The 13,998-nt window shown below is 43.4% G+C and overlaps 1 protein-coding gene across 1 annotated transcript in view; it reads left to right on the forward strand.

Annotated features, from left to right (window-relative positions):
- LOC129706890 (sodium/hydrogen exchanger 3-like) overlaps window positions 1-13,998 on the forward strand; it is a 198,801-nt gene that overhangs the window by 154,055 nt on the left and 30,748 nt on the right. The window contains exons 6-8 of the mRNA XM_055651510.1: window positions 5,451-5,671; window positions 7,214-7,416; window positions 12,029-12,118. Of these exons, the coding sequence (XP_055507485.1) occupies window positions 5,451-5,671; window positions 7,214-7,416; window positions 12,029-12,118 (514 nt within the window). The remainder of the gene's footprint in view (window positions 1-5,450; window positions 5,672-7,213; window positions 7,417-12,028; window positions 12,119-13,998) is intronic.

A 13,998-nucleotide genomic window follows, 5' to 3' on the forward strand; every position in this document is an offset into this window, starting at 1 on the left:
TGGCCCTGGGTTCTGGACTCGCCCAACATTGGGAACATTTTTCCTGCATCTAGTTTGTCCAGTCCATTTATAATTTTATATGTTTCTATCTAGGAGGTCATGGAGGCAGATGCAATCACAGCACTTGAGAGGCATATTCAGCGACTGATTATGGAATTGAGGTTATAATCTCAGACATGATTTGAACAGATTATAACCTCAATTTGATAATCAGTACCTGATTCATGCAGTACCTGCCTCATCTACCTCTTTCCACATACCTACCACCCTCTGTGTGGGAAAAGGTTGCCATCGGGTTCCTGTTAAATCCTTCCCCTCTCACCTAAAACCTATTTTCTCTGGTTCCTAATTCCCATACCCTGGGTAAAGGTTCTGTGCATTCACCCTATCTATTCCCCTCATCGGGTTGCTGAGGGAGCGAGGTGAGTGGCCTACTCTGGCTCCTGATGCCTATGTTTGTATTTGCTTTCTCGTGAGTTGCAGGGATGATAATTGCACACAGCAACGACTGCAGTGGTTTTACACTCTACATGGTAAATGGTAGGGAATTGAAGAATACAGTTGAACAGAGGGATCTGGGTATAACCGTGCATAGTTCCTTGAAGGTGGAATCTCATATAGATAGGGTGGTAAAGAAAGCTTTTGATATGCTAGCCTTTATAAATCAGAGAACTGAGTATAGAAGCTGGGATGTAATGTTAAAATTGTACAAGGCATTGGTGAGACCAAATCTGGAGTATGGTGTACAATTTTGGTTGCCCAATTATAGGAAGGATGTCAACAAAATAGAGAGAGTACAGAGGAGATTTACTAGAATGTTGCCTGGGTTTCAACAACTAAGTTACAGAGATAGGTTGAATAAGTTAGGTCTTTATTCTCTGGAGCGCAGAAGGTTAAGGGGGGACTTGATAGAGGTCTTTAAAATGATGAGAGGGATAGACAGAGTTGATGTGGACAAGCTCTTCCCTTTGAGAATAGGGAAGATTCAAACAAGAGGACATGACTTGAGAATTAAGGGACAGAAGTTTAGAGGTAACATGAGGGGGAACTTCTTTACTCAGAGAGTGGTAGCGGTGTGGAATGAGCTTCCAGTGGAAGTGGTGGAGGCAGGTTCGTTGGTATAATTTAAAAATAAATTGGATAGGCATAGAAACATAGAAACATAGAAAGTAGGTGCGAGAGTAGACCACCAGGTCCGTCGAGCCCGCACTGCCATTCGCTCATGGCTGAACACTAAACAGACACACTTACCCACAAACAGTAGACACAAGACACAGAACACAAGACACTACCCTCCCCTTTATACCGCTATCACCCCTCTCCACCCCAAGAACCTCGTGATCTCCTGGGGGAGGCAAAAAAACGGATAAAAACCCAGGTCCAATTTGGGAAAAAAATCCGGGAAATTCCTCTCCGACCCCAATCTAGGCGATCGACACTTGTCCAGGAGATCACTCAGGTCTTACTATACTAACCATACCTAGGTCCATATCCCTGCCCTCTCCCCGTAGCCCCTTATCCCCTTGGCAGCTAAAAAAACATCTATTTTAGTCTTAAATATATTTAAAGTTTCTGCTTCCACTGCTCCCTGGGGCAGTGAATTCCATAAATTAACCACCCTCTGGGTGAAGAAGTTCTTCCTCATCTCAGTTTTAAAAGAGCCCCCCCTTATTCTGCAACTATGTCCCCTAGTTCTAGTTTCCCCGATCATTGGGAACATCCTCGGTGCATCCACCCGATCAAGGCCCCTCACAATCTTATATGTTTCAATGAGATCGCCTCTCATTCTTCTAAACTCCAAAGAGTAGAGTTCCAGCCTACTTAACCTTTCCTCATATGTCAATCCCCTCATTGCAGGAATTAATCTTGTAAACCTTCGCTGCACTGCCTCCAGGGCTAGTACATCCTTTCTTAAGTATGGACCCCAGAACTGTACACAGTATTCCAAATGTGGTCTCACTAATACTGTGTACAGCTGCAGCAAGACCTCCGTGTTTTTATACTCAATCCCCCTAGCAATAAAGGCCAAAACTCCATTGGCCTTCCTGATTGCTTGCTGCACCTGCATACTAACTTTCAGTGATTCATGTACTAATACCCCTAGATCCCTTTGCGTTGCATTACAACGCAGCTCCTCCTCATTTAGAAAATAACTTGCCCTATCATTTTTTTTCCCAAAGTGAATGACTTCACATTTATTAGTATTAAATTTCATCTGCCAAGTTGTTGCCCACTCACCTAGCTTATCTATATCCTTTTGCAGACTCTTCCTATCCTCCTCATCCCCTACTTTTCCTCCTCCCATTTTTGTATCGTCCGCAAATTTTGATATATTACACTTGGTTCCCTCCTCCAAATCATTTATATAAATTGTGAACAACTGGGGTCCCAGCACCGACCCTTGCGGAACCCCGCTAGTTACCGGTTGCCATCCCGAGTATGAACCATTTATCCCCACTCTCTGCTTCCTATTTGTTAGCCAATCCTCTACCCACGCTAATATATTACCCCCAATCCCATAATTTTTTATTTTTAGCAATAGTCTCTTATGTGGCACCTTGTCAAAAGCCTTTTGGAAGTCCAAGTATACCACATCCACCGGTTCCCCTTTATCCACCCGGGTTGTTACTTCCTCAAAGAATTCGAGCAGATTCGTTAAACAGGACTTCCCCTTCACAAAACCATGCTGGTTCTGTCCGATGAAGTCATGTTTGTCCAAGTGCCCCGTTAGTGTTTCTTTAATAATTGTCTCTAACATTTTACCCACCACCGATGTTAGACTAACCGGTCTATAGTTACCCGCCTTCTGTTTACTTCCGTTTTTAAATATAGGTGTTACATTGGCCATTTTCCAATCCACTGGGACCGTTCCTGCCTCCAGGGAGTTTTGAAAAATTATCACCAATGCATCCACAATCCCCACCGCTATCTCCCTCAAGACTCTTGGATGTAATCCATCAGGCCCAGGGGATTTATCCTCCTTCAGTCTCATTAATTTCCCTAATACCACCTCCTTGGTGATCTTAATAGTATTTAGCTCCTCCATTCCTACCGCCCCCTGTTTATCCAGCGTTGGAATATTTTTCGTGTCTTCTATGGTGAAGACTGATACAAAATACTCGTTTAATGCCTTTGCCATTTCCATGTTCCCCACCAACAACTCTCCAGTCTCACCCTCCAATGGACCAACGTTCACCTTAGCCACCCTTTTTCTTTTTATATAGCTATAAAAACTCTTACTATTAGTTTTTATGTTGTTCGCTAAATTCCTTTCATAGTCTATTTTCCCCGTCTTAATTAATCTCTTAGTTATTTTTTGCTGACCTTTAAATGCTTCCCAATCCTCTACCCTCCCACTATCTCTGGCTACCTTATATGCCCTTGCCTTCAGCCGAATACTATCCTTTATAGTTTTACTGAGCCATGGCTGACTGTTCTTACCCTTACCCCTTTTTTTCTTCATAGGAATAAATTTTTCTTGAAGGTTATACAGTATACCCTTAAACGTACACCACTGCTCATGTACCGTCTTATTCTTGAGTCTGCTATCACAGTCAACTTTGATCAGCTCAGTCCTCATACCTTCATAATCCCCCTTATTTAGACTAAGCACCCTAGCCTGAGTTTCAACCTGCTCCCCTTCTATTTGAATATGGAATTCGACCATATTGTGGTCACTTGTTCCCAACGAGTCCCTAACTATGACATTTTTAATTAATCCTGCTTCATTACACAGGACCAGATCCAAGATTGCCTCCCCCCTTGTCGGTTCTGTGACATACTGTTCTAGGAACCCGTCTCTAATACATTCTATAAACTCTTCCTCTAGTCTACCCTGCCCAGTTTGGTTTGCCCAATTAATATGAAAATTGAAGTCCCCCATGATTACAGCAGTTCCCTTTTTACATGCGTCAACTATTTGCAGATTTATGTTCTGACTAACAGCGTCACAGCTATTTGGAGGTCTATAAATTACACCCACTAGTGTTTTTTTCCCCTTATTATTCTCTATCTGTACCCAAGCTGTTTCACTATCCTGATCCTTCAACGCAATATCCTTCCTCTCTATTGCCGTTATTCCCTCCCTTATTAAAAGGGCCACCCCTCCTCCCTTTCTTTCCTGTCTATCTTTCCTAATTGTCGATGGATGAGAGGGTTATGGTATGAGTGCAGGCAGGTGGGACTAAGGGAAAAAAGTTGTGTTGGCACGGACTTGTAGGGCCGAGATGGCCTGTTTCCGTGCTGTAATTGTTATATGGTTGTTATGCTCACTTGCAATTTAAAACTGAGATTGTGTGAGTTTCCCCATCCACCGTCTGTTTATGAACATTTACCCCAGTACAGTCCACATTTAGAACATTGTGTTCAGTTCTGGGCCCCTTGTTAAAGGAAAGATTGAAAGGGTTCGGGGAAGATTTACGAGATGCTGCCAGGGCTAGAGGAACTTTAGGGAGAGGTTGAGTAGGCTGGGTCTCTATTCCTTGGAGCGCAGGAGGATGAGGGATGATCTTATGGAGGTGAATAAAATCATGAAAGGAATAGATCGTAAAGATGCACTGAATCTCTTGCCCAGAGTAGGTGAATCGAGGACCAGAGGACATAGGTATAAGGTGAAGGGGAAAAGATTTAAGAATCTGAGGGGTAGCTTTTGTCCACACAAAGGGTGGTGGGTGTATGGAACGAGCTGCCAGAGGAGGTAGTTGAGGCTGAGATCATCCCAACGTTTAAGAAACAGTTAGACAGGTACATGGATGAGACATGTTTGGAGGGATATGGACCAAGCGCAGGCAGGTGGGACTAATGTAATTGGGACATGTTGGCCAGTGTGGGCAAGTTGGGCCGAAGGGCCTGTTTCAACACTGCATCACTCTGACTAAGTTAATAAGGTTTTGGGAATGCACACACAAAATGTATAAGATTTTCTGTTGAATTGAGTCTAGAGATAAATAGACATTCTGCTTTTTCAGAACCAGCAAATTAAGGGTCTTGGAGGGTGCTAGGAAGAGGAGAGAGTATTTCAATGACGATTGATAAAGCTGGCATTGGTTATTGTTTGGCAAGCTGGTGAATTTGTTGAAGTGCGCTGAAATGATAGAGTACAGGTTTGTTTAACTCAGTCTTGCAGCAGTGTGTTTCTTTCTGAAGCTGATGTGTATTTTTCCATCCATTGCCAGAGGTGACCATAGCCACAGACTGGGAGGAGGTGGACATGTACTGGCTCATTTGTTACAGGGGTGAAGGTTGAAGATAACACACTGGCGTTTCAACTGCTGATAGTTTGTGGCTCAGATCAGCCAGATAGGAGGCTAGGTGATGATGGTGTGGGGTGTTGGATAAGTGGGGTAATCTACGTTATGCAGAAGGTTTCTTGTTTGTTATGCTTATATACATTTATTAGTGTTTTGCTTCAAATCCCCTAACCTTAAATGTTCATGTTCCTCTTTCATCAGTATCACATTCTGTGGCATTTGCTGTCAGAAGTATGTGAAGGCCAACCTCTGTGAGCAATCTATCACCACTGTCAGGTATGCAATGAAAATGCTGGCAAGTGGTGCAGAGACCATTATCTTCATGTTTTTGGGAATCTCTGCAGTGGACACTACGATATGGACGTGGAACACTGCCTTTATACTTCTCACGCTGGTCTTCATCTCAGTTTACAGAGTCATCGGTGAGTGCTGGATAGCTAAGGCATGGACAGACATAGAGATGCACAGTGTAGAACAGGCCCTTCGGTCCACTAATTCCATGCTGACCATCCACCATCACAAAGTCTGCTACATTTGTACCGTATTCTGTATTCCTATATTTTCATCAATTTCAGCCACCTTTCACCCCAATCCGAGATTCCGCACCCATAACACAAATGGGACAAATTAGAATGGTCAATTAAAGTACCTGACCCATGACGGAAACCGATGTGATCGTTAGGAGAACATGAAAACTCCACATAGGACATACCAGAGGTTAAGACTAAAGCTGGCTCATTGATGTTATGAAACAGCAACTTTGAATTCTGCCATCCACGAAGGATGTTGGTTAACACAAATATATATATTTTTTAATTGGCAAACCATTGGTGTAATTTGGTTAAATAATGAAGTCAGTTTTGGAAGCATTTCACAGGATGTTTCCTGGACTAATACCTGCAGTAGGTAGGTTGCTTGGTGAGGAAAGTTTGTTCAGGCCAAGTTCACATCCACCTGGAATATGGAAGAGCAAGAGAGGACTTGATTGAAACATAGAGCGAGATCTTAGCAAGGTGGATGTGGAGAAGATCTTTCATTTTGAGGAAAATATCAAAGTCGCTCACTGCCTAAAATTAAGTAATGTTCATATATTTGTAATTTGTTTTCTAATTAGTTAGAAAGAGCATTTAAGATTGGATGAGCAAGGCTGAATTGAAATGTTTCTGGTGGCTGAGATGAGCTGAGGTTAGGGATGCAAAGTAGAGATTTTCGGGAGTACACAAAAATGCTGGAGAAACTCAGCGGGTGCAGCAGCATCTATGCAGCGAAGGAAATGGGCAACGTTTCAGGCCGAAACCCATCTTCAGACTCGATAGGCAACGTTTCAGGCCGAAACCAGATTTTTGGGACCTATTCGTGCAGTGCTACCAACTACATACCTGCTCTGTCCACTGGTGGAGATGTGAGGAAGAGCATCTTCACCATTGGACACATTAAAATCTACCATAAAGCTCTTTGGATTTAATTTAGTTTAGTTTAGAGATACATCATGCAAACAGGTCCTTTGGCCCACCGAGTCCGTGCCGACCAGTAATATACATATATCCTACACCTCGGAGACAATTTACAATTTTTAAATGCCAATTAACCTACTAACCTGTACATCTTTGGAATGTCGGAGGAAACTGGAGATCCTGGGGAGAGCGTACGAGCTCCGTGCAGAGAGCGCCCATAGTTAGGATCAAACCCGCGTCTCTGGCGCTGTAAGGCAGCACCTCTACTGTTGCGCCACTGTGCGGCCCCACAATTGCTTGATGGAACTCTCTCCATCTCTCTCCAGATGGGAGGTTAAAAAAAAGTATCAAGATAGATTGATTTCAAAGGGTTGTGTGTTAATTCTTAATAATTTGTGCACCAAATTTGTCAAGTATTAAGAGAATCCCAGAAAACAAGTTTGTACTTGGATGAGCTTTGTTTTATTTTTAAATAATTGGCGAGCAAATAAAATGTCCATCTTTTTGCAGGCGTTGCAATTCTGACCTGGATTATGAACCATTACCGTGTGGTGCAGTTGGAGATTATAGACCAGGTGGTGATGTCCTATGGGGGTCTGCGTGGAGCTGTGGCCTTTGCTCTGGTAGCATTGCTGGACGCGGAAACAATTCCCGTGAGGAATTTGTTTGTCAGTACCACTATCATTGTGGTGTATTTTACAGTCATCTTCCAGGTAACTATCAACTGTATTGAGTGCAGGCCTGGTGGAGTAATGCAAGCCTACTGATTTGAATGAGAATCTGCTGAGACCCTGTCTACCATTTTAAATGGATTTGGAAGATCCATATTGAAAAGCCTGGGAGATTTTCCCTATGTGCTGACCAATATATGTCATTAAATTAGGTATTTTTGTTGCAGTAAAATATCTCTTGTTCTGTACATACCAAAAGCTCCATTTCTTAAATTACTATTTGAACTTTTATTTGCAAAGTGCTTTTAAAATGTTATGAAAGGGACAAATCAAATATGAATAGCCCAGAAATGTGTAGGATATCAATGTGCAACAGACCATATCCTGAACACCCCTTTGCTTTATGAGATTGATTCCAATTCAATTGCAAGAATTCATTCCCCACCAAATAACAGTATAAAATCTCCAATTTCGTTTCTGATGCACTGCTGTACAAAATTGATTCAGGCTGATTTCTAACACAACGGCAGGGTCCTTATTTTTGCCAAATGTACACAATGCTGTATAATAATGCTAAGGCATAGACACACAATGCTGGGGTAACTCAGTGAGACAGGCAGCATCTCTGTATAGAAGGGACGGGTGACGTTTCGGGCCATGACCCCTTCCCCATTCTGAAGAAGATAGTCTGAAGAAACGTCACCCAGAGATGCTGCCTGTCCCGTTGATTCATTCTAGCATTTTTTCTCGATCATTGGTGTAAACCAGCATCTGCAGTTCCTTCCAAGTCACGTTTATTTGTCACATACACATACGAGATGTGCAGTGAAATTAAAGTGGCAATGCTCGCGGACTTTTGTGCAAAAGACAAACAACAAAACAACCAAACAAACTATAAACACAATCATAACACACATATTCTTTTACATAATAAATAATGGAAGGAAAAAACGTTCAGTAGAGTTAGTCCCTGGTGAGATAGGCGTTTACAGTCCGAAGTGCCTCTGGGAAGAAACTCCTTCTCAACCTCTCCGTTCTCACCGCATGGCAACGGAGGCGTTTGCCTGACCGTAGCAGCTGGAACAGTCCGTTGCAGGGGAGGAAGGGGTCCCCCATGGTTTTATTTGCTCTGGAGTTGCACCTCCTGTTGTATAGTTCCTGCAGGGGGGCGAGTGTAGTTCCCATAGTGCGTTTGGCCGAATGCACTACTCTCTGCAGAGCCTTCTTCGATACCAAGTCGTATTCAACGAGTAAAGGGCCTGTCCCACTTGCCGATTTTTTTTTTGGCGACTGCCGGCGTCATTGACTGACGTATCAGGGTCACCGAAAGATTTTGAACATTTAAAAATCCAGTAGCGCCAAAAAAAATGTTGCGACACGTGAGGAAAACACCGTGCGTCATTACGTCACCACGCCACGTCACGGCCGCATCACGCCACAACTTTTTCGGTGACCTGGTACATCAGTCAATGATGCTGGCAGCCGTTGAAAAAAATCGCCAAGTGGGACAGGCCCTTAAGATTTAATCTGCACCACAAAAGGCTTTACACATTGATGTGTGCTGGAAAAATTTAACGAGAAGAAAAAGGCAGCAATAATTTGCATATATGCGGTATCCTCAATAAAACTTAAAGTGTTTCACAGGTATTTTATGTGAGAAATTTTATGAGACAAAGTTTAAAGGAGAATGTATAGGTGAAGATTTATGACACTGAGGGTGGGTGTGCCTGGAACGCACTGCAGATATGACAGTGACATTTTAGAGACATTTGGACATCCACATTGATATGCAGGGAATAGAGGGATATGGATTATGTGCAGGCAGACAACAGTCATACTTGGCACAGACATTGGGCGTTGAAGGGTGTGTTGCTGTGCAGTACTGTTCTATGTTCTGGAGTTACAATTTAAAAGGTAACTACGGCATTGAAGAGAAATCTATCAAACTGCAAACACCAATTTTCATTTAGCTTTGCCTTCAATGCTGTAAAATGTCTCAAGATGTTATACAGGCATGTTAAATATTATTTAACACTCAATAGATTTGGGGCAAATGACAACGATCTTGGTAGCTGAAGACATGGAAGCCATTGAGAGAGTAACTCAAATTTTGCATCTCAAAATAATCAGTGGAGACAAAAGGATTTTTTGGAGGGTTGTAGGTTGGTATATTTGGAAGGTTTACTCTCCATTGAGAGTAGGGAAGATTCAAACAAGAGGACATGATTTGAGAATTAAGGGACAGAAGTTTAGGGGCAACATGAGGGGGGAACTTTTTTACTCAGAGAGTGGTAGCTGTGTGGAATGAGCTTCCAGTGGAAGTGGTGGAGGCAGGTTTGATTTTATCATTTAAAAATAAATTGGATAGGTATATGGACGGGAAAGGAATGGAGGGTTATGGTCTGAGTGCAGGTAGATGGGACTAGGTGAGAGTAAGTGTTCGGCACGGACTAGAATGGCCGAGATGGCCTGTTTTCGTGCTGTAATTGTTATATGGTTATATGATTGGTGAAGAACGGAGTTAGAAAGAGGAAAGACCTTACAGGGATATGAAATAAAGGTGTAAATTTCAATATAGAACTATTGCTTCCCTGGATGTAAGTGAACAAGAATAAAGTGAGGGGTGAAATGGAAATGGTATAGGTTGGAATACAAGAAGACTTTTTGATAACTCAAGTTTACATAGGTTGGAAGCAAAGTTTCGTGTGAGTGCAAAGATATGGTCAAACCTCGACATAGCAAAGATATGGGTGAAGGTCCAGGAGCAGTGGAAGAGCAGGGCAAAACTGGACAGTGTGATAGCTGGAACATGGAAAACATAGACAATAGGTGCAGGAGTAGGCCATGCGGCTCTTTGAGCCAGCACTGCCATTCAATATGATCATGGCTGATCATCCAAAATCAAAATACCCCGTTCCTGCTTATTCCCCATATGCTTTGATTCCTTTAGCCCTGAGAGCTAAATCTGACTTGCAGAAATGGTCTGCAGTAACGATGGCATGAATGGCTAATCTCATAGTTGCCAGGGAATGGCAGGTGGACTTGATAGCTTGGACAAAGAAGGGTTTCGGCCCGAAACGTTGCCTATTTCCTTCGCTCCATAGATGCTGCTGCACCCGCTGACTTTCTCCAGCTTTTTTGTGTATCTTGGACAAAGAGTTTATTTCAGGAATCGAAGGCTGTGGATGAGTCCTTAGTACTATTTGGGTGCTGGAATAATTCTGGAGAATTTGTCTGTCAATTTACCGATGGGGGAAGTGGAAGAGAGAATCGTGCATCACCTTTATATATTTAGAAAATGTCTGAATTCAGATGTTCATGTGTAGCAGCTTAAGTAAAAGGAAATTGAATCATGTGTAAGGAAGAACTGCAGATGCTGGTTCCAATCGAAGGTCGATACAAAATGCTGGAGTAACTCAACGGGTGAGGCCGAATCTCCGGAGAGAAGGAATGGTCGACGTTTCTGTTCGAGACCCAGGGTCTCTACCCGAAATGTCGCCCATTCCTTCCCTCCAGAGATGCTGCCTCACCTGCTGAGTTACTCCAGCATTTTGTGTCTACCTAGGAAATTGCATCAGTTGGCAGTTGGGTATGTATGGGGAGAAAGACATTTGGGTTACTCTTTGGTTACTTTTGGGTAGATTGTCGAGACACCAGGCAGGTTTGGTACCATCCGGGTGGCTGCCTGTGCAGAGGCATTGGAGGTGAGTCATGGAGTCAACCCGTGAAAGGCTGCAGATGTAATGCAAAGCATTAATGCGAAGGGTACTATTTGCCAAAGGTACACAAAATTGCTGGAGAAACTCAGCGGGTGCAGCAGCATCTATGGAGTGAAGGAAAGAGGCGACGTTTCGGCCCGAAACGTCGCCTATTTCCTTCGCTCCATAGATGCTGCTGCACCCGCTGAGTTTCCCCAGCAATTTTGTGTACCTTCGATTTTCCAGCATGTGCAGTTCCTTCTTGGGTACTATTTGCCACCTTGACTAGAGCCATTTTGGGATGACTTGGATGTGATCAAACATGAGTTCTGAGGGAAAAATGCAGAATAATGAACCATGTGAAAGCAATACCTTTTTGCCCCCCTCCCTGTCTATGCACGGACGGACGGACTAGAAGGGTCGAGATTTCGGCACGGACTAGAAGGGTCGAGATGGCCTGTTTCCGTGCTGTAATTGTTATATGGTTATGCAGAGTGAAGGGGAATGAAAACTCTCCCCTTTATGCCCCTGTCCCACTTAGGAAACCTGAACGGAAACCTCTGGAGACTTTGCGCCCCACCCAAGGTTTCCGTGCAGTTCCCGGTGGTTGCCGGAGGTTGCAGGTAGTGGAAGCAGGTAGGGAGACTGACAAAAACCTCCGGCAACCGCACGGAAACCTTGTGCGGGGCGCAAAGTCTCCAGAGGTTTCCGTTCAGGTTTCCTAAGTTGGACAGGGGCATCAGTCTTTGCATTATATGGAGTTTGCCGGAGAGGAATCGAATGAATGGAGAATGGTGTGCCTTCAACTGTGATGTCGAGTTGATTGATTGCAGTTGTTTCAGTGGTGATGATTCATTTCCATGCTCGCATCTGATCAGAGAAATAAATGATGTTCTTGTGTGAAGAGTGACATCTTTGCTCGGTGATGAAACCAAGCTGATTTTGATCTTTTGCAGGGTCTGACAATCAAACCTTTGGTGAACTGGCTGAAAGTAAAGAAGAGTGAGCAGAAAGATCCTTTACTCAATGAGAAGCTCCATGGACGGGTAAGCCCACTGTTTCAGTAATCACTTTGTGCTGAATGAGCATTCCTTGGCTCATCGATCTGTACTGCATGGAAACAGCTTTAACACAGCCATATAAGAAAGAGAGATAAGTAACTTAGTTTTGCCTGACAATCCTTCCCCACTATTCAGATAAATTATGGAGGATTCATACAGAAATGATGTGGAGACTTTGGAAAGACTGCTGAGATAGTTTACGAGAATAATGACACAAATAGGGGAGTTTTAGGTACAAAGAATGGTTGAACAGACTTGGATTGTTTTCTCTGAAACACTGGAGGTTGAGGGGGGGGGGGGGGGGGGGGGGGGGGGCCTGTTAGAAGTATATAAAATAATGAGAGGCATAGACAGGGTGGATGGGCAGAACCTTTTTCCCAGGATGGAAATATTGAATATTTATGCCCATAGCTTTAAGATGAGAGGGGCAAAGCCTAAAGGAGATGCACAGAGTAAGTTTATTTATTCTGAGGGCGATGTGTGCCTGGAACGTGCTGCCAGCGGTAGTGGTAGAGGCAGATATTATTGTGACATTTCAGAGACATTTGAAAAGGCAAATGGATATGAAGGGATTTCAGGGATATGGATTATGTGTAGGCAGATGGTGTTACATAGAAACATAGAAAATAGTTGCAGGAGGAGGCCATTCAGTCCTTCAAGCCAGCACCGCCATTCGTTGTAATAGAAACATAGAAACATAGAAAATAGGTGCAGGAGTAGGCCATTCGGCCCTTCGAGCCTGCACCACCATTCAATATGATCATGGCTGATCATCCAACTCAGTATCCTGTACCTGCCTTCTCTCCATACCCCCTGATCCCTTTAGCCACAAGGACCACATCTAGCTCCCTCTTAAATATAGCCAATGATCTGGCCTCAACTACGTTCTGCCGGAGAGAATTCCAGAGATTCACCACTCTCTGTGTGAAAAAAGTTTTTTCTCATCTCCCCCTTATCCTTAAACTGTGACCCCTTGTTCTGGACTTCCCCAACATCGGGAACAATCTTCCTGCATCTACCGATTAAGAATCAATCGCCAGTCTATCTTGGCCAGTTCGCATCTCATACCCTCAAAGTTACCTTTCTTTAAGTTCAGGACCCTTGTTTCTGAATTAACAATGTCACTCTCCATCCTAATGAAGAACTCAACCATATTATAGTCACTCTTGCCCAAGGGGCCACGCACAACAAGATTGCTAACTAACCCTTCCTCATTACTCAATACCCAGTCTAAAATAGCCTGCTCTCTCGTTGGTTGCTCTACATGTTGATTTAGATAACTATCCCGCATACATTCCAAGAAATCCTCTTCCTCAGCACGCTTGCCAATTTGATTCACCCAATCTATATGTAGATTGAAGTCACCCATTATAACTGTTTTACCTTTGTTGCACGCATTTCTAATTTCCTGTTTGATGCCATCCCCAACTCCACTACTACTGTTAGGTGGCCTATACACAACACCCACTAGTGTTTTCAGCCCCTTTGTGTTTCGCAGCTCTACCCATATCGATTCCACATCCTCAAAGCTAATGTCCTTCCTTTCTATTGCGTTAATCTGCTCTCTAACCAGCAATGCTACCCCACCTCCTCTCTCCTTTCTGTCTATCCCTCCTGAATATTGAATATCCCTGATGTTCAGCTCCCAGCCTTGGTCACTCTGGAGCCATGTCTCCGTGATCCCAACTATATCATAGTCATTAATAGCTATCTGCACATTCAACTCATCCACCTTATTACAAATGCTCCTTGCATTGAGACACAAAGCCTTCAGGTTTGTTTTTACAACACTCTTGCCCCTTATACAATTATGCTGAAAAGTGGCCATTTTTGATTTTTGCCCTGGTTTTGTCTGCCTGCCACTT

The sequence above is a fragment of the Leucoraja erinacea genome, chromosome 2 (genome assembly GCF_028641065.1).
Source record: "Leucoraja erinacea ecotype New England chromosome 2, Leri_hhj_1, whole genome shotgun sequence".
Classification (NCBI taxonomy): domain Eukaryota; kingdom Metazoa; phylum Chordata; class Chondrichthyes; order Rajiformes; family Rajidae; genus Leucoraja; species Leucoraja erinaceus.